Source organism: Lutjanus erythropterus, chromosome 18 (assembly GCF_056507025.1).
Source record: "Lutjanus erythropterus isolate fLutEry1 chromosome 18, fLutEry1.hap2, whole genome shotgun sequence".
NCBI classification, from domain to species: Eukaryota; Metazoa; Chordata; class Actinopteri; order Lutjaniformes; family Lutjanidae; genus Lutjanus; species Lutjanus erythropterus.
Genome location: NC_139334.1, coordinates 8,133,230 through 8,157,923, shown reverse-complemented (window position 1 = coordinate 8,157,923; position 24,694 = coordinate 8,133,230). Strand labels below are relative to the sequence as shown.

The window sequence follows — 24,694 nt, the reverse complement described above, 5'->3', positions numbered from 1 at the left end:
TATCATAATAATACAAATCTTTGTTTTGATATTGGTAAAACCCTAAGGATGAGCAGCTTGATCAAACTGTGAATAAATCTGCAGTTTTTTGAGGCCAAATATAGTCCACTCATGGGACCGAATTGTTCAACTTCCAATCAAAAGTAAGACAGAAAGAGAAAAGAGAAAGGTCTTTGTCCTCAGAAGTGCTTAAAATCAATTCAAGTGCATAAATAGCAAGTTAAAACTTTAAGTAGTTCAGAACAGGAACCAACATGAGCTCAGCTGGGACACACAAAAACACTTGACTCTGGGTACAAAACAAAACTATACACAGAAAGCACGTAATAAAATGTGTTATTTTAGCATTATGCTCTACAATCAAAGATAAAGAAAGAGACAAAATGGAGAACAAGACAAACAGGGAATGTCTGAAAAACAATTCCTAATGTACTCTGGGGATCCAGCACGGTACTCACAAATCTTCTGGGTGTGTGCTGCGAGCAGAGTCTGGTACAGAGCCTGGAGGAGGAGAAGATACCGTCCTTCCTGCTGATGCTTCTCATGAGAGCTACAGGCCTTTTTCACCGAGAACATTTTGACATGTCACAGTAGAAGAAACACAGGTGTAAATAATAAAATTAACAATGGCTGAGTTCCATTTAGCTGCTCATTTTCAGGGCCCTCCTGTCAAGCTTACTCACTGTCTTGGCTTACTGGGACACTTAGCAGAGCAGAGCCATCATTAATGCCAGAAGTTAAACCTGCAGTTTTACTACTGTGACAAGTCAGGATGTCTTCTGTGAGAAAGGCTCAGGTACATGTGCTCTTTATTTTATCAATTATGTCTCAGTAGTGTGGACAAGACCTGCAATTGTAATCTTGGCTTGTCTTCCCATAGGGTCTGGTAACAAGCATTCTTCACTTCACAAGAGCCCTCTTTAAAATCTTTGTTTTCTTTTTTTCTTGGGCTGAGGTGATGTCATTCTTGAATAAAAAAGAAAAAAGAGTTTGGTGATATGAGGTTGTGAGGAGGAAGGGTACTTATTACTGTACAGGCTGAAATTTGTTGACTTTTTTTTTTTTTTAGATTACTTTTTAGCAGATGGAAATAGACAGTGGGAGAGACAGACGGGATAACATGCTGCAAAGGACCACAGGCTGGAATCAAACTCAGGCCCCTGCAGTACTGACTCAGCCTCAGTACATGGGGTGGACGCTCTACCAAGACAGCTTCCAGTGCACCCCCCACTGACCTCTTACTTAATGAGGAAATTATGAAAACTGATGCTCTTACGGGAGCTGTTCGAAATTGAATCTGGGGTCCCATGTGTGCAGTAAGTACTCATTATTGTACATGATTACAATAAGACTCATGTTACTTTGCCATTGGTCCCCGGCCACAACATGAACACATCAACAATTTATTAATTAATTCTCTTCATTTTTATATTATGTTTGAAATCTGCTCTTGCAAAGAATGAGACACATGCATCGTGCAGCCCATGTACGATGTTGTGAATTCACAGTAGCAGCTGTGGATTTGACTCCTGCCTGCAACCCTCTGCCTTCTCCCACTCTCTCTTCCCCTTTCTTGTCATTTCTTCAGCTGCCCTACCAATAAAGCCATAAAAGGCCCTAAAAAACAGTAAAAAAGAATGAGAGATGCAATTGATAGCATATTGATGTTGAGGGATTTAAAAACCGATGAGGATGAGGCTGTTAATATCAGCAGCAGTTGTGTGACAGAGTTCAATCACAAAGTCAACAGACTCTCTGAACAGGAAGGGTAGACTGTGTACCTGCAGTGGCGTCACAGATTCATCAACAAACTGACTGAGTGGCTGTAAGAGTGACACTGGAAACTGGAAATGGCTCTACCTTTATCAGAGCCTCAAACGATAATGCAAACGCGTCTGTGGTAAGTTGAGAAAGAGCTTGTGCGTCATCTTCACATCAACTGTCCTTCCTCTTCAGTGTATTGTGAACTGGAACAGCCACATATTACAGGCAGCACGTAGTTCATTGTTCAGGAAAGACTGGCCTTTCAGTTAAAAAAAAAAATAAATCACATCACCTCTTCCTCTTTCTATATTTCTTGTCTCCTCTTTTTTTATTTCAAAATCTTATTTATAAGACATAATATTTATACTTTTACTTATTCCTCTCTATATTTCCACATTTTTTTTTCTGATTCTTTCACACTTTCAGCACTCCTACAATTTAATAGAAGTGATACCTGAACAGTGACCATCTTTAAATTTAAGCTGAAATATCTGAACTAAAACAAACACTGACAGAAAACAATCAGGTCCTCTTATCAGATGTTTTCTTGATCTTTGTATAATTTCATTGTCTTGGGGAGTCAGTTGAGATTATTTTGAATGAAATCAATAAAAGGCAGTCCGTGTAAGCAGTTGATGTTTGTTTTATTGGCCTAAGATTGTCTGGACATAATGCAACGTCTCCGGTGCTTAACGATGTTCATCGTACATTTATTTGTGACATGTGCAGCACAGAGTATAAATGTGTATACTGAATAAAAGAGAGACATGGAGTCATACGAAAAAAGGCAAATTTTTACAATGAGCTTTCAGGACATTTTGAAGGTTCTTTTCACACGTTTCTTTTAGAGCATTATCTAGATTCAAAAATATGCCCATTGACATGAATGGAGGACAGTAACGAACAGAAATGTGTTCAGTTTTCTTATGTAACCTCGCCTAGATATCCTCTCACCCTGGCACTTCCACGTTTGATTACCAAAGCGATTGTTTTCTCAGCTATAATACAATGCATACAGGAATTTTTTACATTGAAACACATCTGCCATGTTCAAATATTTGACCCCTTTTAACAAAATATGTATAATAACAATAACAAATTTTACCAACAATAAAAGCATTTGTTATAATAGTCAGAAAGTCCCACCTCTTGCTATGCTTGATTGAGACTGAAAGAATCATGTGCGTCCATTGTACAACGGTTTATATACATAGTGATGAAAAAATACAGACATAACACAAGTGCTTAGGAAACACAAATTCATCTGTGAAAGTCGTTGAGGCTATGATTGCTAAATTAGACACTTCCTCTGACAGATTCTCTTCTCTCATGTTGATTGGCTGGTGCAATGCTGCCTCCTCATGGCCTAAAGCACACACTGCAGGTGTCTTTTAAAGATTTACATCTGGTTGTTCTCAAAAAAGGGACAACTTGCTCTAGTCCTATTGCACAATTTATCTTCCAGCGATGGAGACATATACATTTCAATTTTTAAAAAGTCAGTGTTTTTTTCCCCCCACGAGTGTTGGCAAAAAAGTTCAAACTACTGTACAGTGTCACATTTTAAATAAATACTCTCCATTAACAAAATGTTGATGAGTATATTAGCATTTATAAAAACTGAAAAACATCTCGACGACTCATCGACTCAAAAGGAACCACATTAATTCAGCACCAAAATCTGGTGGCAGCTTTGGCTGAAAAAGTAAACAAAAAAAAACAAAACAAAAACAAAATGCCAAACAAAAATATCAAACGTAGCAATCCAACACCAGCAGGTATTAAATATTTGTATTAAAATGAGCTTTCAAATCCCAAACCCACTTTTTTAACAGGGCCCAGAAGCTATACATATATAGATATTTTGTTTATGTGGATACTTCTTTAAAAAAAACAAACATTTTCTGTCATTTTGATAAATAAAAATAGAAAACCACAGAAATATCAGCGTCTGCCGTGCCTCTCCTCGTGTCATGACTTCCCTAAGTGAAAGAGAACTTGGCAAATAATGGCCACCACTCCCGCGTTGAGCACCGAGGAAATGGAGATGTCTAATAATCTGCTTTCATACAACACAAACTCCGTTTTGTTTTCCACCACCTTAGCCATCGCCAACAGGCCTTTAGCTGCTCTGCACATCATGTTTATGCTAGGTGGGTCCATAGGGGGGTGCCCCATGTGCAGCAAGCTGTGAGGGTTCTGCTGGTACTGCGCCATGCTAACACCATCCTCCAAGAAGCCGACCAAATTACCCACGCTTCCCTTCTGCACGGCTATGGCGCGCGCCGCTGTGGGGTCTCCTTGTGCCAGGTGGGACAGCACAGCCACCGCCATCTCCCTGTACACCTGCACCTTCCTCTGACCCACGTAGCGCACCAAGACGTTGAAGAGCTTCTCCTGTCGGCTGAACGGTGGCGTCGCTAGCAGGAGGTCCACGTTGCCGCCCAGGATACTCAGCTTGCAGAGGCACTCAAGCACCAGTCTCTGTGGGGTGAGCTGAGAGTGGGGCGCCGCTGACGGGAAGGGATCCCGTGCCTCGGCCGAGGGGCACACCATCCAGTGGAGGAGGCCATCCAAGATGGGGAGGCAGATGGTGTCCGGGTAGGTGGAGAGATCGAGCTGACCCGCGATGTTGGCAAGAGTGACCATGGCGTTCTCCCTGAGCAGACTCAGACACTCCCACCACCACTCCTCTTTGCTACTCGACAGCCCCGACAGCTCCTGCTGCTCGTCTCGCTGGTAGCTCGGGGGCGACCGGTTCCTCTCTGGGTGCTGGTGGTGCAGCAGGAGCAGCCTGCCCAGGAGGAGAACCAGAGCAGGGTGGCGCGACATGTCTGAATCATTCCCAGGGATAAAGGAGAGGCTACGGACGATGTTGGAGACACAGAGGCACCGCTTGGCCAGCGAGTCCTGCCAGGCGGAGGTCGTGGAGAGTGGGGCCTCATCCAGGCAGCGAGGCTCGTCCTCCAGCAGGGTGATGTAGTCCTGCTCCCCATCTGAATGCACCCTGAAGGGGTAGGATGGCAAGGAACGGGCAGGATGGGCGTAAGAGAGGGCATCGACCCGTGCGCACAAGACATCATCGATAGTCGCAGTGATATGTTTCAGTGGTTGTTCCTTCCCATCATCCACCTTGTTTTCCTCTTTGTTTTCTTTCCTCGCCCTGACAGGTGGCTCACTTCGGGGTTCAAAGTGTGTCTGAATGTGTGCGGTGGAATCACCTCCACCTGCCTGCCAGTGTAGCAACCCACTGGTGAACTCAGTGACGTAGCCTAAGCGCTCCGTCATGTCTTCAAGCAAGTCATCTTTGTGGACGATCTTGATGGGGAGCTTATCGTATTTACTGGCTTGTTTCGGTTTAGGTTCCTGCTCTGCAACAGGCTCATTAACACACTTCTTTTTACTCTCTTCATCTTCTTCTTTTCCCTCTTTTTCTCCATCCTCTTCTTCCTCCTCCTTCTTTATGCTCACCTCAGACTCCTCTTTCTCACCCTTCACCTCCTCTGTTGGCTCTGGCTCTGCAGTGACTGGTGGAGCTTCCTCCGTGACCCCTCCTTCTGGCTCCACCTGCGTCTCTGCTGCTGCTGGAGTTGACTCAGGTTCAGGTTGGACATTAGAGTCCGTTTCCTGGTCAGGGACGGCTTCTTCTTTCTGGTTAGAAACAGGTTCCAAAAGGCTTTTCTGAGCCACTGTCCCCACCTCAAACTCCTCCAGGATGCCAAAGATCTCGATCAGGAAGCGACGGAAGTACTCCACAATCAGCTCGAGGAACCCAGGCAGCTGGTCAGACAAAGAGAAAAAAAATGTCAACAGTCTGAGCAGAAGGAAATCAGAATTGTGTTGTCAAAGTGGTTCCAGCTGGTGAATGCAAGCCAAGAGCTCCTATCTAGGGAGAGCATTTTTCATTCTAATCACTCTTTTTTTTGTCATAATTTCTTGAATCTTTTGGATTAACAAGTCAGAATGGCATAATGGTCATTTGAACAACAATCAAGAAATGTTAAAGGGATTGTTCAGATCAAGTCAGTTTATTATCTACAGTAGATGGCAGTCAGCACGTCACCGCACTTTGGAGAAGCAGACAGGGGCAGCAGTATGGAAGCTAAGCAATGTGCCACTGTGGACAAGGTCAGCACACAAACTTAAAAGGGTCCACCAAAAAAATTAATATCAGTTAAGTATATCTGCATATTTGTTAGAAAAGCCAAATATCTCTCTCTTTAAGCCAACTGAACTTCACCGACAAAATCAGTCATTTTACCTCACAGAGCAGTGGAGTTGCTTGGTTACCGCTGCCATGACCTGTTAGTTTCTGTTACTGCCTGAGGTCTGACGGTAAAGTGGCGAAAATATTCTAAATATAGTGCACGCTTAAACTGAATTTTCTTAGGTGGAGCTTTTGTTAAGTGGCTAAAGCACCTTCTGTTGCTGACCATGTCCACAGCAGTACATTGCGTAGTGTCCATACTCATACACGTAATACACTGACTATTGATAAGTACCTCATACGACCCCACATCAAATAATCCAAACTATGCCTTTAATCTAGAAGATCAGGTTTAACTGTGTGACAGACGGTCACAGTATGCTCTAGTGGACTAAAAGAATCTGTTCTGTCAGTCAGCAGTCATGAAATTGGTTTTACCTGGGAGAGGTTAAAGGAGGCCACGGTGCTGTCATCGTACAGCAGGATGTTGATGGTGTCGAGCGCCCACGTGCTCTCTGCCAGGAGGCCAGACTTCAGAGACATCATCACGCGCCAGGCCTCAGGCGTTCCTGGGATTAAAACGGTGGGATTTGTGGAACCACAAAAGAAAAAAATGGTGATCAGACATTGTCCAAATGATAAAAGGGACACTGAACAGATTAAATCGGTGTAATTCCTTTCGTAAAATTGACCTCATGTTGTGCTAGATCTACCTGAAAATTAGGTCTAGCTATACACCTGAGGCAGAGATAAAATGGTGTTAATGAAGATATGTAAATCCACAACTTTTAAACTAAAAGCACAACTATAAATAATATAACCTTAATTTAACTACAAAGTCATATTGACAATAAAATCTCTAGTAACACTTTATTTTTTTGAATGTTTATGACTGTTATCATTAAGTGTCATTCAGTCGATTGTGTCATTTTTAATTCAAAGTTCGAGATGTCTTTAGTGGAACAGCTTGACATTAGATGACGCGTAGAAGGCAACATTCACATTACTTCCTTGTGAATGCTTAATATCTTGATTAGTTGAGGATTTTTCATGAGTGAGCAGTTTACTTTATGATAACCATGTCTTGATAAAGATCTGTGTGACCAAAACATCAGCACATTTTTCATAAATCAATGCAGAAGTCATACATGTGTGGGGATAATGACTTTTTTTTTGTAAATACTTAACATTAACTGGGACAACGTTACATTATACTGTCATATGTGGTTGGTTTTGACACTGGCTGCCATGACACCATTATAAGTGTGTTATGATTATTTTAATTGACCTTTACTTGATCTTAATTGGCCTTACAACATTTTGGATTTCTCATAAGGATATCATTAAATGTTGTAAGGACAGTCTGATGACAGGTGTCATGATATGGTTATGACAGTGTAATGACAGTCTTATGCACACCTCTTCAAATAAAGTGCTACCAAATCTTTTTTATAACTGAAATAACAATAATGCATCTTCCAGAGAGCTTCTTATCAAGCCATCCGCCTCACAGCCCTATTCAAATTCATGAAATAAAGGGCCTCCTTCTCACCGGTGTCCTTGGAGTTGAGCTTCCGTCGGGGCTTGAGAATCGGCATGGTGACCTCTATTGATCCTGGTGGGTAGTTGAGGTCTCGCCTCAGGTTGGCAGGAAACTGACCAAGGGGTCCGCTGCCCTGCGAGCCCATCATGGTCATCCCAGGCTTGGGCATCTTCATAGGTGACATGAACGGTGCTTTACTGGGCGACATCCTCGAGTCCATGGAGCGCTGGAAAGCCCCTGGACTGGGCGCTCTGGGCAGGTGGTTGGCCATGGATGGAGAGTTGGAATAAGAAGATGGCTGGCGTGAGGACAGGGTGGACATGCCACCTGATGACGACATGTAAGGGGACTGGCGGTGCCACTGCTCCTGCCCGGGCCGCCCATCCATGTCGTCTCTACCGATTGAGCCGTAAGGTGGCATTTGTGATGGTGGCCCCTGTCTGTTGGGGTAGGGATAGCCGAGTTCTGTCCTGGACGGCCACATGTTGGGGCTGTCGGTAGTGTGGTTAGGAGTGGGCCCCCCACCCATCATACTGTGCTGGCTCTGACCTGAGGGGGCCATGCGGTCGCGAGGGTAGGGGAAGGGGAACTGTCCCTGGATGGGTCTGTGTTCAGGGCCTGAGTACCCACCGCCGTAGTGGTTGTACATGTCTGGCTGCTGGTTGGCGTACTGCATGGTGTACATGTCACTCTCATGTCTCTTGGGCGGAGGGCCGTACATGCCATCCATGGGCCGTTTGTAGCCCTGCTGAAGCAAGGACATTGTGAGTTAGTTATGTTATTTTTTGTGAGTAAAAACACAATACCATGATAGAGTCATTGTCTATAACTGTTTTATTACTAATGTTAGTTAATGGAGCCTTACTGTAAAGTGTTACTTATTGATGATAATTGTCATGACTTTATGACTTTTTATGCAAAAGTGCAGCCCAAAGTACTGATAGAGTAATAGGTATAAAAATGAAGAACATTAAGGTGAATATTACAACTAAAATGAACAAGAAAATTACATTATCACCAATAACAAAAGACAAACCAAAACAAAACCAGCACAATTTTGAAACAGTGAAAGACCTGTGAGGACAGGTTCAGTCCCTTTGTGAAAATATTTGTTTGTTTGTTTTTTATCTCTGCATATATTGAATTCACTATGTGTCTATATTTTTTATTTGTGTTTTAATGTTGGTTGAAGAGTGGGAGGAGTGGTGACACACGTAAAGACAGGTTCCTACAGTTGCCTGCAGCTGCAGACAGTTTTGAGCTGAATTTGACTGAACTGAGGTGTGTGAAGCCCAAAAATGTCAATAATTTCCACTCTGCACTTAGAGAAGTGAGGAACAACATCAGTGGTAGACTTGTGTGTTTTCAACCTCAGGTATTATATATATAAATATATTATACATATTATATATATATCTATATATACAGGAGCAGACGTTTCAAGGAAGAGTCTTATTGTTTCATTTTTATTTTTGTTTAAATTGTTTGTGCTTCATCATTCTTTAAATTAAATTGAAACAGAGAAAAAAGACGAGCATTTTCTATCTAATCAATTATTGATTGTTCACATGTTCAACTGTCGGTTAAGGAAAACACACAAAATTTGCAACCCTACAATAAAGTATTGATTAGGCCTCTTCATATTCATGGTGACTGCTTAAGTTAAGCAAATTTAAGTTTACTTTATGGAAATGATTAAAAATGTATTTCTATCACAGGGAAATGACAAATAGGAACAAATAGGAAACAAGGTGATAAAAGAAAAACACAGCATTCCTTCCTTTTCATAAATTCAGCTAAACAGTTTTATTTGAAGAAACATATTGCTCAGTATTTTACATAATAATTTATTCATACAACACATTATCTGTAGGCAATCGTAGAAATCTTGTGACAATCTTTGGACATTTTCTGTTCAAAATCGGTCAAACCTAATGATTTTTTGCTGGGCTGTCTTATATCATGTTAATGCACTGTAAAACTACTGTTTTTCCCTCTTACAGTTAGAGATAAACAGTACTTGACATACAAATGAACTCTCTCTCACCTGTTGCTGTGGGTACATCCCAGATGGATGCATCCCATATGGCATGCCGGGATACTGCTGACCGTAGCCATCGTGTCTGAAACACAACAGAGGAGGAGGAATACATCACTCACTGAAGACTAGGGGGGCGACTGGCTTTTTTTTTCCAGCTGATACTGATATGGCTTAAGTAATAAAGGAAAATGATAACTGATATTTGGAACTAATACATATTGGCGGTGAAAATGAAAATCTCGGTGTCAAAATTTTGAAAAAAAACAAACTCCAGCACAAATCTTCACTGAAATGCCTTTAAGCATATGTTTAATTAAAATAAAACTTTTCACCACTATCTTAAAACAAAAAGTGCAGGAAGCTGCCAGCAGCATTTCTAGAAGTTAACTGAAGATTTTAATTAATAAATATACAAAATAGATCCCTAAAGTTTTTTTCAAAAGCAAATTATGTAAAAAATAAATAAAAATAGCATAGTAAAACTTAAATTGATGCTGAAATTTGGCTGAAATGCCTTTAAGCATATGTTTAATTAAAATATAACTTTTAACATTATCTTAGAACAAAAAGTGCAGGAAGCTGCCAGCAGCATTTCTTGAAGTTAACTGAGCTGGCTGCATCAGAGACAAAGAAGCACACGGATAAATTAAGTTGTTGTATCAGCAATCAGATTAAAAAAAACAACATTGATTCTGATAATCATAACAATGACACACACACACACACACACACACTGGTGCTGACCTCTGCTGTGAAGGGTATCTACTGGGAGAGTACATGCTGGCTTCACTGTTAGAAGGTCCCATGTTGTTCTGACTCCCAGGAGGACCCATGCTCCCCTCCATCCCCATGACATGGTCCGGTCTGAAACAACAGGACGGTCTTCATGTTTGACTGACAACATATCACTGACAATTTCTGTTGTAAACATATATATTTAATTATCCCGTACACTACTGGTGAATATTTTCTGTGTTCCTTAAGTAAGAGAAATGCACAAGAAATAATGACATGCTACAGGTTCACCACCATCATCTGGTGATTTGTGTGCCTACCTCCTGTCATAGCCCGGCCCATATGGATACTGCGACCGCTGGCTCATGCTCAAGGCTGACGGGGGTCGACCATACATGTCCTGCATCCCACCACTGGGCATCTGGCCGGGCATGTAGGGGTCAGCTCCCGCCACTGTGAAACAAGACAGCAGATGAGGTAAACGCATCTCAATATATCAAAATCTAGACAACATGAGTGAAAATGGAGGGACGGGCAGATCGATTCTGCAGGATCAATCATTCAATTCTCACAAACTAATAATAATATTAATAACAACATTATAGAAATACAAAATGTTGGTGTGTGCATCGCTTCCATACATTTTATTACTTTTCTATAATATTCATATGTGCCACAAACAACCCACATGTTTTTATTTAAGACAATAATTACTTTATTATCATTTTTATTATAGCTTTTCTGTAAAAAAAAAAAAAAACATTTTATTTAATTGTACTCATATCTGCTTTTGTTATAAATTTGTTGTTTTTTCTAAGAATCTGCCATTATTTTGAAAAAGTACAGACACATTGGTGCCAGTTAAAATGTGACAAAAAGCATTAGTATGGCATCAGATTTATAAAATTGCCTATCGCTGACAAAATGGAAAAAACAGGACTTGTCCTGGAAACATGCAACAGAGTTTAAACGTACTCTTTTAAATGGATAAACTAGTGTAAGTTTTCTGCTCACCACCAGGTGGCAGCCTTCCTCTATCAATATTCACCGCTCTCAGTGATTAAACCTATTGTTCTGAGGCTGCAACTGTTGTTATGCAGCTAACATCCACCATATTATTCATTCAGACTCCATTCTCATCAGCCTTCAGAGGAGCCGCTATCCTTTCTAAAACTACTGTTTGTTCTGAAAACTAAACCACATGAGTTGGTCAAAACAGGTGCTTCTCAGCAGGACGGGAAGGATGAAAGGTTGAGAACGAGGAGGATGAAAAGGACGAACAAAGTTAGGATGAGACGAAGGCTAAGCTACAAGAACATCAGACGAGCTGGTGTGTTTCCGATAAAGGGAGTGTGTGGTGTAACAAACAGTTCTCATCTCCTTTCATAGTTCTTCTAGCAGTAAAACACGCACACACACATCTGTCCTGATCTAAGACGACATGGTGACTAGACAATGAATTAGACCAACGAGACAGACGAAAGCTTTGGGATACATGAGTCATCTTGACAAAGAGCCATTTAAGTTGATATAAAGTTTGAAGTTGAAGTTTTACATTTAAATATCTTCATTTAAAGGCTAGGTGCACGTTTATATGACAGTGAAACAGTTTATTAACATAAATCTGAATATTCCGTGACTTTCCAGAAAAAGGTGTAGGTCTCAGTTTTTGGGTAAAAGGGAGTCTCAGTGGCATGTGCCTCACTCACTCTTCCTCATCCCAGCGAAGGGATCCTTGGCATCGTATTGCATCCTCATCATCATGTCAGGCATGCTGAGGCCCTGCTGGTAAGGAGCTGAGGGGGGCAGGGAGGTAGTACGCTTCTGGAAGGCTGGGTCGCTCACCTCCGAGAACGGGTCCTGTACACTCACACTGCTCCTGGACAAGGAGAGGAGGGAGGGAGGGACAGAGAGGTGTGGTGTGTGTGAGAGAGGTGGAGACCATCGATTACATACACTGGAAAATATGGATATGATATGTGCTGTGAAGGAGCTCTATCTAAAAGCAATGCTTTTATTTTGAAAAAAAAAGTCATTCCATTTTGTTATTTTTAATGTTTTAAGTCCTCCTCCACTCAAAAATAGTTTTTTCTTCTTCTTCCACCAGTTGGATGCTTCACTGTGCAGAATGATGTATCTGCAGAGTTCAACACTAGAAGTGTTTTCACATCCATCTGCTGAAAGTAGAAAATTTCTCTGTGCTCATTGAAAATCTGACTTTAAGGGCCTATGAGCATGATTTGTAACATCACAGTGAGGTTGGAAGTCAATGATCCAGTTTGCTTCTTACAGAGGTGTCCTGTGGAAACCTGAAGCTGTCAGTGCACATACACTAAGAATGAAGTTCACAGTAAAGAAGGAAACATCTTGTATCCAGCAAGAAAACTTTAGAAATTAACAAAACTGTGCATATTCAATGTTCCAGGAATTTTTCCAGACTATTCGTATGTCTTAATACTTGTCTGGAGAGAGTATTTTTGATGCCAACAGAGGTGGCAGCAGATGTACTGATAGTTGTTGTGGTATTAGTTTGTTATCAGTGGTGCATTTAAAATACTACTTCAGTGAAAATAACTACATATTAGCAGAAAAATGCACCCAAAATATTACAGGTAAAAGTACTCCTTATGCAAAATGATCCCTGTTAGTGTGGTATATATTATTGGATTATCATTACAGTACATTAGTGCAGATCTGTATGCAGCTGCTGTTAGTTGTAGCTGGTGAAAGTAAAGGTGTCTTGATGTTATGTGGTTTTGTGATTGCTGAAGCTGCTGTATCATGAATATGTTCTGTTTTGTAACTGTGTATTATATAATAATGTTTTTTTTTTTTATAATAGTGTTCTTTAGCAGAGAAATTATTGTTTTTCCTGTCCAGGGACTAGAGATGAAAATTAGCTTATAGCTAACTCTGGTACAGCTAAGTAGCTGTGCACTGTCCCTGTTAAATAAATAAATAATAAAACTTAAAGTTATATACCTTTAGGCAGTGCAATCTATTGCAATGCATCATACCTTACCTTAAACTGCTAATATATTTTGTGAAAGAAACCAGTGACTACAACTGTCATATACATGTAGTGAAGCGAAAATGATAAAATAACACACAAAATACTCCACTGAAGTAGAAGCACCTTGAAAACTTATTTAGTTAGTTTTTCATTCTGTGTCATGTCAAACATCTGGGGCAACACACGTGGGATTACAAAACACAGTAATACATATAGGAGCAAAAAAAGAAAATAAAACAAATTTGTATATTATAAAACTTTATGAAGTATTACTGTAGTCTCTTGGAAGAAGAAAAAAAACATATTTGGTATCATCTCCCAGGCTTTCTCCAGGTAACTAGCTAATCTAAAATTTTCAAGAGTGAATAACCAGCTCAATCTTTGTGCATCATCCATATTCACAAAATCAATATTTGTTGTTATATTACTGAACAGTGTATTGTGCAGCTCCCAATAAAAAGGAACAATTTCTCTTTTCTTCTTCCAGACCAACATGTTGTCCAGTTTCATGAGTAAATGTACAAACTGTATTTAGTTACTTTCCACCACTGTTATTGTTGTTACTTTTACATTTATTTGTGTCAAAGACACACAAGGGCCAAGGGCCAACAGCAACATGGACTAAAAGGCACCAAATAATCCACTGCAGAGGTAAATCAACACTTGTTAGACAAGAATACAACTTCTCACACATAATATCACAAACAAAGCAAACAAAGAACTCTGTCTACTCTCCCAGCCTGCAAATAAAATCTGCCACAAAAAAGGCTCCCATCCTTTATAATCGTACAACAGGAAATCAGCAGAGATGAGGGACATTTTGCAAAAAAGTGAAAGCATAAAGAGCAATAAAACATAATAAGGATTTTGCCTTCAATCTTGCCTAAATCACCTAAAAATCTGTTTCTATGGATAATGGGAGTATATCTTATCATAAATGTACACATAGAGAGCTTTGCCTTTAGTTAAATCCTGTTTTACTGTGCTGTACTTGTTTTTATGACAATATTCACAACTCAGTTTGTCACCAGACATCAACAGACCAACATTATTTTAACACAAGGAACAACATGTGCCGACTGTAACTTTGTTTTTTTTTTTTTCAAAATCAGGTCAATAATCATAGAAAATAAAGTAGAAGTGGTGGAGACAGTAACAGCTTTAATTTGATGTATTTGATGCACTAGTAAGAGCCATAGTAAAAGCAGCACCATCACTCAGAGCAGTAGCAGCACTGTAGAAGCGGCAGTGTTAACAGTGCAGGATGTGTGTGTGTGTGTGGTACCTGTTGGGGGGCAGTGGTGTGACCTGTCCCAGAGGGGTGGTGGCAGGTGTGGGGGGTTTCAGATCTCCTGCCGCCTCTGCCGTAGAGCTGCTGCCAGACGACTGAGGCGTCTGTGGGCCCTGAAGGGAGCCGCCTGAATTAGCTGCAAGACACAAGTATCCTTATCGTTATTATTATTATAGCAAAGAAACTCAGAGTGAAAACTGTAACACATTCAGGCCGCAGGGCTCCCCCCGTGTCTTCAGATATGATCTTCAAGCTGGTTCAACTTAGAGCGGCCATAGTGGGCTTTTGGCTGCAGCAAGGTGCTGTATTAGAGAGATAACTTTGGACTTAAGGCCAAAGCACCAACAGTGATGCCCTACATGAGAAGTGAGCTCGAGCAAACGGCCTGCGCAAGGGCAGGGAAGATGAAAACAGAGGGACTGCTTACCGACGGAGGAAAAGGAGAAGGGGAACGAGGCAGGAGGAGAGGAGACAGCAGTGAGAAGGGGAGGATTTCTCAGAGGGGAATTGCCCACTTGGGAGGTGGCAGCTCAGCTCTGTATTTGCAGGCTGTTTGAAGATGGTTTAACTGGCTTTTTTTAGGTGTGCCGTGGACTTGATGAGGGGTTCATGTGGAGGGCTACGCTGGGGGGCATAGATTTATTTGAAGAAAATGTAGCGTCTTTATCTACCATTAATGCATCGGGTGAAATCAAATATGCGCAAGCTAATTTGGTAACTTATTACACTTAATACACTAAATAATAGCCATCATTAGTAAAAAGCAATTTTATAGTTAATCACAGTAAGTTAACAATTATGTCACTGTTAACAAACAATGAAATTCTCAGCAAGTATGTTAATTAATTATTAATAATGCTATAATTTATGTTAATTTATGATATTTTATCATTTATTTGTGTTAGAGCTGGTCTTGATTTTCATTACATGATTATTGTGGCCAAAATATTTCAATAATAATTCAAAAATAATGTCATTATATCTGTAGAAACTTTTAAAATAAAATAATAATATATCAGTCAAATTCATCTTTGATTTTGGTTGTTATGTGTTTTGTCTCTTTTTTGGCAAATTAATTACACTTAAAATACGAGTGCAGGGAGGTGGAGAGAGAGCGTCTGTAAGTATAACTGTATGAAAAGTGCAATTTTTAGTGCAATATTATTTAAGACCATACATTGTGATTATGAGGCACTGGATTATTTACTAAATATAACCATATGTGTATTATAATATGATATCAATATTTCCTTTTTTAAATATCATGGTTATCGTCAATAGCGGTATACTGTGACACCATTTAGTTTGTGTAATATAAAGTGATTAGTTTCTAAAAGAACTTCTGTACTTACATGTAAACTTACAAAAGTAAAGCCCTTATTTGAACCCAAAGCATGATCTTTTCTTAAACCTATCCAAGTAGTTTTTGTGCCGTTATTTTGAAAGTCTATCCAGACACTGCATATTATGTAAATTGCTAACTTGACCCCAGACCTCTGAACATACAAAAATGATGCTAGAGGCGTACCTACAGCGTCATAATTTGAAGCATACAACTTTAATAACATCTAATGACCCACAAACACACATTAACTCATTTGGTGAACATATGGCATTAATTTGAAACAGGCGTACAAAAACAGACGGTACTGGCTGTAGTGTTGTTATCAGAGAAGCTGGTATTTCAGTGTAGCATGTTTCCTTAACCTCTGATGACATATGATGGTCATTATAGTATTTAGTACAGTAAATATATTACATTTTTCTCCTTTAATCATCTATTTTAACCATTTAACATCTATTAATGATAGTTAATATAAGGTTTTATCCCTACCACTTCAGCCAACATCCTTTGAACATGATTGAGGAGCTTGAGAAAGTGTGTGCTTGTGACCTGCTAGAAAAAATATATCCCCTCACACAGAGACTCAAACTGGGGTTAAAATTGGGTTAGTGTGCTCTCTTGTTATGACACCACATTTCTCAGTTCAGATGACTGGAAAATCACAAGAGTGTCGAGCTACAAGAGCCCAGCACACAAAAGAACCCCCAACCAGATAAAAACCAAGGGATACAAATTCCCAGAAGCAGGTTTAATGGAAAATGTGGACCGTTCCGGCTAAAAGATGACAAAGACGGAGAAAAAGAGGGAATATGAAAGTATCCTAATGAGCATTTAGCGTAAGAAGACTTTCTCTGGAGCAGCCTCAGTGGCCTTTCCCTGCACCGCACGTTTCCACAGGAAAGAAAAAAAAAGAAAGAAAAGACTTAAGCTTTTAAAAATTCATGCTAATTCTGAATTATTCAATGATACCCCCTGCCTCTACATCACAGGAGATGGAGAGAGGGAGAGGGAGAGATGGTTATCCCGCAATGATGAGCAGAGGTGGGAGAGAGGACAGAGAGGGGCCAGTGAGCATCAGGGATTCTTCACTTCCTGGGATATCCCCTCTTCTTCAGATAAACACAAACGTGCACACACATGCACACGTGGACAAGTGCAAACCATGGCGGGGTTAGCTGAGGTTAAGACGCTCGCCATTCCTCAAGAGCAGGCGGGCAGATGGATACATAATACCGGGCGACGGGGGCAGGAAGACGGAGGAGAGCGTGAACTCAAGTGCCCTCTGCTCCACATTTAGAGGGAGACAAGAATGACAGAGGAGGCGATGAGGGGAAAAAAAAGTGTGTCTGTGTGTGCTGACGTTTGATGTGTGTGCACATGAGAGGCTGTGTGTGTGTGTCAGCGGGTGACATAATCCAGAGAAGGGTGGCGGTGGTTAAGGGGGGGGAGAAAAAAAAAAGTCAGTCAGCCGAGCCAGTTTTGTGAATGAAAGGTGACGGCGAGGTCGAGTTTGTTTACGTTCTACATTCCAGTCCTCATTAATCACTCCCCACACCCCACCACCACCACTACTACGACTACTACTACTACACACACCCTCTCCACCCCACCACCCCCACCAGCCTGCTGGACAAGCTCCCTCAGTGACATCATTGGGCTGTCAGTCTATATATAGGCTGGCAGGGTGTCAGGAGGGCAGTTTGCACTCAGGAGCAGGGGAGCAGAGATAGTACATCAAGACAGAGGAATAACAACGGGATTTTTTTCTGGCTTATGAAGCAGTTTTGAGGATATATATTTTAGAATTAGAATGAGGGCGTGTAAGTAATAAAAATGGGTTAACGACAAACGTAAGAACAATGAAAAAGACGCGCACATCCATATACCCAGCGGGATGGGTGTTAGATCACAAAAATACCTGAAAAGAGGGAGATCCGCACACCAAAGAGCTCCCGTTTAAAGAATTTATTTGTGTAACGTTTTGAGCTCCAGGCTGTTCCTCAGACTGCCTCTCGTATGTACAGCGTTGCAATGTTAAATACCCATAATTCATCATACATCAATCATGTGACAAAGCAGGTAAAACTAACCTTTAAGACTTAATTGTACCTATCCACACAATCACAAAACAGTCATCTTAAAAAAAAAAGTTTAGTTTATAGCAACTAGCAACAAGCTAGCAACAGCAGGAAATGCAGCGTTCAATTCAATAAGTTTCGACTTTCACTGTGTTGGAAAAATTTGGGATCATTTAAGTACAGAACTGCAGAGATATTACATATTATAGCTTTAAACACAATCATCAAGAAGCACGTGTAACTAGATTTGAAGTAAAAACATCTTGCTACATGAGCAGATATTTTTTACATTTTGTAGTAATTTAAATATAGCCTTAAAGTTACAGTTCACCCCAGAATCAAAAATATATATGTTTCCCCTGGCCTATAGTGTTATTTATGCATTTAGATTTTTTTGGGGGGGTGCACAGTTTTAGAGATATCAGCTGTAGAGAAGTCTGTCTCCTCTCCAATATAATGTGAGTAAATCACTCTCAGATTGTGGTGCTCAAAGCACCAAAGAAATACATTTAAAAAATTCAAAACCAGTGTCTTTTTTACAAAAATCATGACCCAGTTACTCCAGATAATCCACAGATCATGTTATGAGCAGTTTCATGCAGGAACTACCTCTTTTTTTGCAGTAGAATCCACTGGAACTACTTTATAATCTACTACAACTACTACCAGAAAGAAACTTGGGTCTTATTTGTGTAGCTTTGGCCATCATTTCTGTTAGTTATGATAATATTGTACTAGCACAAACTAATTGCTAATATTTGGGAACAAGGCAACATTGCTACACTGAAGTCAGATGGAGCAGGACACAAGCATTCTGACGATCATACAGGTTGTAAACAAGTCAACAGCAGCCAAATTATCTTTACCACTCCATTTCGACGTAAAACTGAAAGTAAGCGCACTCGAAATGTCAGTAATAATTAGGGCTGAATGTTTTGCTGTGATTTAAAGGTTATTACTTCACAGGAGTATATCTCTCTTTTCCACGGTTCCCTGGGATATCTAGCCATAAATGAAGTTTGATTTAAAAAAAGCACATCTGTCCCTGATGTTAATCTTTCATATTTGTTAGATTGTGTGGTAATACTTGTAGTAAAACATATTCCTTTAAAACTACACTATACATGAATTGGGAAAAAAAAAATACACAATGCCAATAAGTTGAACCAGGAAGTTGGTCTAATGAACTGTGACAGAGGTTTACAGCAGACCGATAAAATAATGAATTTATAGGATGCCTTTGTTTTTTTCTTAAAAAAAAAAAAAGTTCGCTGGGGGGTTTATTAAAACTTGTCTGATCACCTGTCTGCTTGTTGCTCTTTTTCTTTTAAAGCACCAGTGTGCAGGATTCAGTGGCATTTAGCGGCGAGCTTCTAGATTGCAAAGACCTGATATCATTCAACCCTTATAGTGGCCACAGAACACATTCAAAGCTCAAAATGTATTTTCTAGAGCCAGTGTTTGGTTTGTCTGTTCCTGGCTACTGTAGAAACATGGCCGTTCACCCTCTGTAGACAAAACTGGCTTATTCTAAGGTGACAAACACACAACGAGTCTTAAATTTAAGTGACTATACACTAATGAAAACACATTTTTAAATAATACATTCCATCTCTGCTATACTGTACCAATGAACCCCTATAAATCTTACACACCTTTAATAAGCAACGTCGCTCCCAGATCTCAGCAGTTAACTTGGTGAGAAAATTGGGCCTCATGCATGAATCATTTGAACATGCAGACTTGATGTTAAATTGTGCGTGTCAACAGCTTAAGAATGTTTGTGGCGTTCATCAATATTTTATTACTTCCTGTTTGTGCTTAGGTGAGATCAAAATTCAAGAGTGCCATAGACCACACGTAAGCCACAACTGTGAAAGATTAATAATGATGAAGAAAAACTAATTCACTTTATGAAACCATAGAAGAAAAATCTTATACAAGTATTTATTCATTCAGCACGACCTGCTGCACCTGCTGCAAAGTACAACTAAGCAATAACAACAATAATAACAAAACTGATTTCAAAATATGGACAGTATGTTTTAAATGCTCTACTGCAATTTTATTTTTTCATTCAATGTTGAAAATGATATGATCGTTCATTCAAGACCTCAGTGTTCAGTGACCTTTTCTGTGCCAGAACTGTGAGCAGGTTGTTAATAAAAAAAAAAAAGGAATCTCATTTTTCTTTTTGCTGTGATATCAAAAGGTATTAGGTATCATTTTTTATACTATTAAAGTAGCAAAGTTTAAAATTTTTGGCGTCATGACAACATTAAGACTTTGTATTAAAAGGTCTTTGTGGTCTTGTCTAATGTGGTATCAGTATTATAGTACTAGTACAGTACAATCTGAGAAATAAGGGTTCCAAAAGGGTTCTTCCTGAAGAGCTGAGGTTTTACCTGGAACCATTTCAATGTGAACAATCATTTTTTGAAGAAAGGGTTTCTGTGTTCTGTGTAAGTCTAAGGGTTCCATTAAGAACCTTCTGGATAGGTTCTAGATAAAAACCTTGGAATATGAAAAGTTTCTCAATATAACCCCGTTGGTGGACTCTAGATAAAACTGTTGAAATATAAAATGTTCTCAGTAGAAGCACGTGAGCATCTTCAAACTAAAATCTCTGAAATTTAAAAAGGTTCTCAATAGCACCTCCTGGGTGGGTTCTAGATAAAACCCTTATGTAAAGGATCTGGATACAACCCCCAGAGACGGTCCTGGGTGGAACCATCACCAGATTGCTCTAGGTATAACCCCTTATGGTTCTAGTTGGTACCTTTATTTCTAAGAGTGTAGCAGTTCATCTCTCCTGAGGACCACACACTCTCACACACGCAGGTGATATAGAAAGTATGCAGGTGATTTTGCTGTCAGTCATGTGCTGCAGAATAAGCACTTTACAGCTGAATGCTGCAGATATTGACCTTTTCATATTTCACAATAGAAGCGATCTGTGATTGTGTGCACCATCAGCTGATTATGTGAAAGTGATGTGGTTAGATCCCTGTAAACAGATGAGAGTTTTTTAGCATTATGAATTATAAAGTGTCATCAGCAACATGAATTCAATCATGTGTTTATATGTGTGTGTGTGTGTGCGTGGCTCATGTGCACTGTTTGATTGTGTGTGTGTGTGTATTCAGATGAAGGCAGGTGCTCTTTTCCACCCACCAGGAAAAGCAATCTGCAGTGTCTCAGGCAGGTGAAGTGCTCTGATGTTCTATTTAAAAGCCAGGGTCACTTTTCTCATCTCCGCTGCAAATTAGAGATGTGACCTTACCGCTCTATATCGCTCCGACTCTTTCTCTCTCCTCCTCTGATCCTCACGTCATAATTGTGCACGGAGACACCCGGTGTGAACGGGCAATATACACAAACAAAAAGCAGCCTTTGTGTTACGGCGCTGCACCAAAACAATATCACTTAACCTCGTGAGCACTGTAATCAAATAAAGGTGAGAGCCCGGTTTGAGGTACGGATGGCGAGGATAACGAAGCTCACCTTCATTAAACTAAGAATCACCTCATCAAAACAGTGTTAATGTTCACTCATGTCTCCTGGGTTTTAAGGTGTGTTCATGTATTCATGTTGCATTCTTGTATGCTGTTTTTAATAATAATGATGCACTTACTGGCTGGACATGGTACAGTATGGTGTTAAAGGGTCAGTGCAGCCAAGTTACAAAAGACAACATTGTTCTCTCTTATTTGTCTTATTTGTCATGTATGCAACATTTTTACTGCTTTTTATATTTGTTCTATATGTATATGTCTTCTTTCCTAATATTTTATTTTATTATTGTCTATTTAATTTCATACGTGTATTTTATTGTATTATTTTATTATTCTTCTGTCTTTTATTACTTAATTTATTATATCTATTTTGCAGTGGAGCCTCCCAATCCAGCAATCCTATTCACTTCAGGGTGCAATTCTCACTTCAGGTAAAACTGACCATTTAACATTCAACTTTAAAAGGATTATTGAATTTATAACTTTTCGAGTACAGTGCATTATCTAAAATTTATCCATTTTATTGTTAGATTAACACTCTGTTGCACTTAATACATTAACTAATCTTAAAGGGCAGCTCTGTCCGTCTGTGTTCTTTTCCAGGTTTTTCAAATAGAAGCTCCCAGGTAGTTATTAACAAAAAGCCGTGACATAAGTTACAGTGCTGATGCCCTGAGGTTTTTATGTAGCCTTGTCATCATGCAGAAATCTATGTCAGGTACCGTGGGAAAACATTTTTAGATGGGCTTGGAAAAATAACATTTTTTTCTCTAAAATATTTTTATTGATTTCTTCAGAAACTTCTTTCAACTGCCAGGACGGTATAAACAGATGGAAAAGATATTTCCATTCCAGAACAGCACCGAGTCCTCATCCCCTCAACCCCCAACTTCACCCAGGTCATGTCGTGAAAAGAGGAAGAAAGAAGAGAAAAAGAGAGAAAAGGGTGGGAGGTGTCTGAGTGTGTGTTCGATCCTCTTCCATGTCTGGTTAAGAGGATCAATGAATTCCAACAAGGGTTTGAAAAATTTCGACGCTAAAACATGTTCTCCACCCAAAATCTGAGTGTTCACATTTGATTACATAAAGAGCACCACTGGGAAGCCACAGAATGATACAAAAACCTCAAAAATTAAAATTTCACTCCCATGACACCTCCTCCCTTTTTCATATACCTTAAAGTATCTGGGGAAAAAAAAATCTGGAAGTCTGTTACTGGTGTTTTAATGCACTCTCTGGTAGCCATATTGGAGGTCTCTATGAAGTATCTTTGTTGGTTAATTTATAATATTTTTGGCTCGTGATGAATCACTTCACTGTTGGTAATCATACAGATTTTGTGTTTAGATAATTTAACCCTGTTGATTTTGGCAAGTTTGTCTAATTCATCTAATGTGCACAGCAGCTGACATAACATAGCTCTAACTAATAACATTACATTTGATTTCTTTGCTAAATTAACCTCATGCTTTATCTGTCAACCTACACTGGGGAATAAATTTACACAACGTGTTAATTAATCTTCTGTATGAATCTGCACATAATATTTCTGCCAGTGCTCTAAAGATGCTAGCGTGGCAGCTTGGAGTTTTCTGACTCAGCTGCAAAGCTTTTTATTGTGGTGATGCTGCAGCTACATTGTCATGAATACAGATCAGTGTTTCTCTGATGATTCCTGACACCTGTAGTTTGATCAGCAGCACCTGTTGTTTGGCTGCCGACAGATGGGAGAGTGGAGTGATGAAAAAAAAAACAGCGTACCGGTGTGTTATCAGGCCTTACCAGGTGAGGGTGGCTGGATCTTGACCTGCTTCCTGCTGTCCCCTCCAGCGATGCTGCTACTGCTGCTGCTGCTGTCTGCTGGCGGCTCCTCTCCCCTCTCCATCTTACACTCATAGGCAAACAGATACTGGATGTACTGCTTCTTGAGCGAGCTGGCGGAGCTGCTGGATGTACCCACGTTGAGGTTGGTGGACAGCTCACGCCACTTCTTGTTCTTGTTTACCTGAGTGGTGGAGGGTAGGGAGGATGTTGACAAGACGTTAATGAGTCAAACGAGGGTTACTAACGAAATTACAGGGTAGAGAATCCTCTCTTTGTGCTCTTGTCCTCTCTGTACAGCAGCAGTGTATCCCTGTAGTATCAGCCACACACTTGTCATTTTGCCTGGAGTTTGGTTGACCACAGCCTGCTGAATTTAATCACAATAATCAATTCCATGGCTGGGCACTTAATGTTTTTCTACTTACTTTAACCGCAGACTTGTCGTATCATTTTCATATTGCTGTTTTTAATCTAACAGCAAAAAAGTACTACATTACGTGGCCAAAAGTATGTGGACACCCTTGACTGAACACTGTCAGTCTGGGGCTGTTTCCACAGTTTGGATTACATTACTCATTTCCAAATGAGGGAAATCCTAATACTACAACATACAATAATATTTTAGACAATAGTGCACTTCCAACAGTTTGAGGAAGGTTGTTTCTGGTTTTAACATGACAATATCACTGGGCATTAAACAAGATCCATGAAGAAATAATTTTGCAAACACGGCGGCTTGGCTAGTGACCTTATACTTCAAACTATGACACAGAAAGGCTTCGGGGTCAAGTTAGCAATAATAAATGTTGTTGCTGTCATGCATAAACCATGTATCTCCATAACTATTACTTTACAGGAAATTAAATAACCCTGTGTCATTAAGATGATTCAATACTGCATACTCAAAGTTGGTAGCCTCTTTAAAATACTTTTCACTGCTTAAATATTTGTAAAACCCACAGACAGACGTACAGGGTGACCAATAGCATCAATACATGAAAAAAAGATAAGAATGACGAAATATGGAGATACCAGGATTCCACCTGACAGCAACAATATGCAATGTGTGGCTAGACTTTCAAAATAAAAGCACAAAAACTATTTGGTTAGGTCTAGGAAAACATTGTGGTTTGGGTTTTAAAAAAGTATGCTCGTTATGCAAGTTAACGTATGCAACATAACTTACATACATTCCATAACTTACATATGTTATTTAAGTTGAAAAGAAGTCAAGACTATTGGTTTCACGTGTGACATGAACCAGAGCCTCCTGAGTGAAAGTTGTTTGTTTGTTTGACAGATCCACCCACCCCAACTCCACCATATGTGGACTTTCTC

At 39.9% G+C, this 24,694-nt stretch overlaps 1 protein-coding gene across 4 annotated transcripts in view; it reads right to left on the bottom strand.

Annotated features, from left to right (window-relative positions):
* Window positions 1-2,389: 2,389 nt before the first annotated feature.
* Window positions 2,390-24,694, bottom strand: part of LOC146310561 (AT-rich interactive domain-containing protein 1B-like) — a 248,035-nt gene continuing 225,730 nt past the window's right edge. For 3 of the 4 annotated variants that reach the window (XM_084743144.1, XM_084743147.1, XM_084743148.1), the window contains 9 exons: window positions 23,315-23,537; window positions 14,589-14,730; window positions 12,000-12,169; window positions 10,611-10,743; window positions 10,300-10,419; window positions 9,562-9,637; window positions 7,524-8,262; window positions 6,410-6,540; window positions 2,390-5,544 (listed from right to left, as the gene is read on the bottom strand). In XM_084743144.1, coding sequence (XP_084599270.1) covers window positions 3,736-5,544; window positions 6,410-6,540; window positions 7,524-8,262; window positions 9,562-9,637; window positions 10,300-10,419; window positions 10,611-10,743; window positions 12,000-12,169; window positions 14,589-14,730; window positions 23,315-23,537 — 3,543 coding nt within the window. In that variant the 3' untranslated portion in view covers window positions 2,390-3,735. The remainder of the gene's footprint in view (window positions 5,545-6,409; window positions 6,541-7,523; window positions 8,263-9,561; window positions 9,638-10,299; window positions 10,420-10,610; window positions 10,744-11,999; window positions 12,170-14,588; window positions 14,731-23,314; window positions 23,538-24,694) is intronic. The other variant, XM_084743145.1, reaches the window with a different exon arrangement.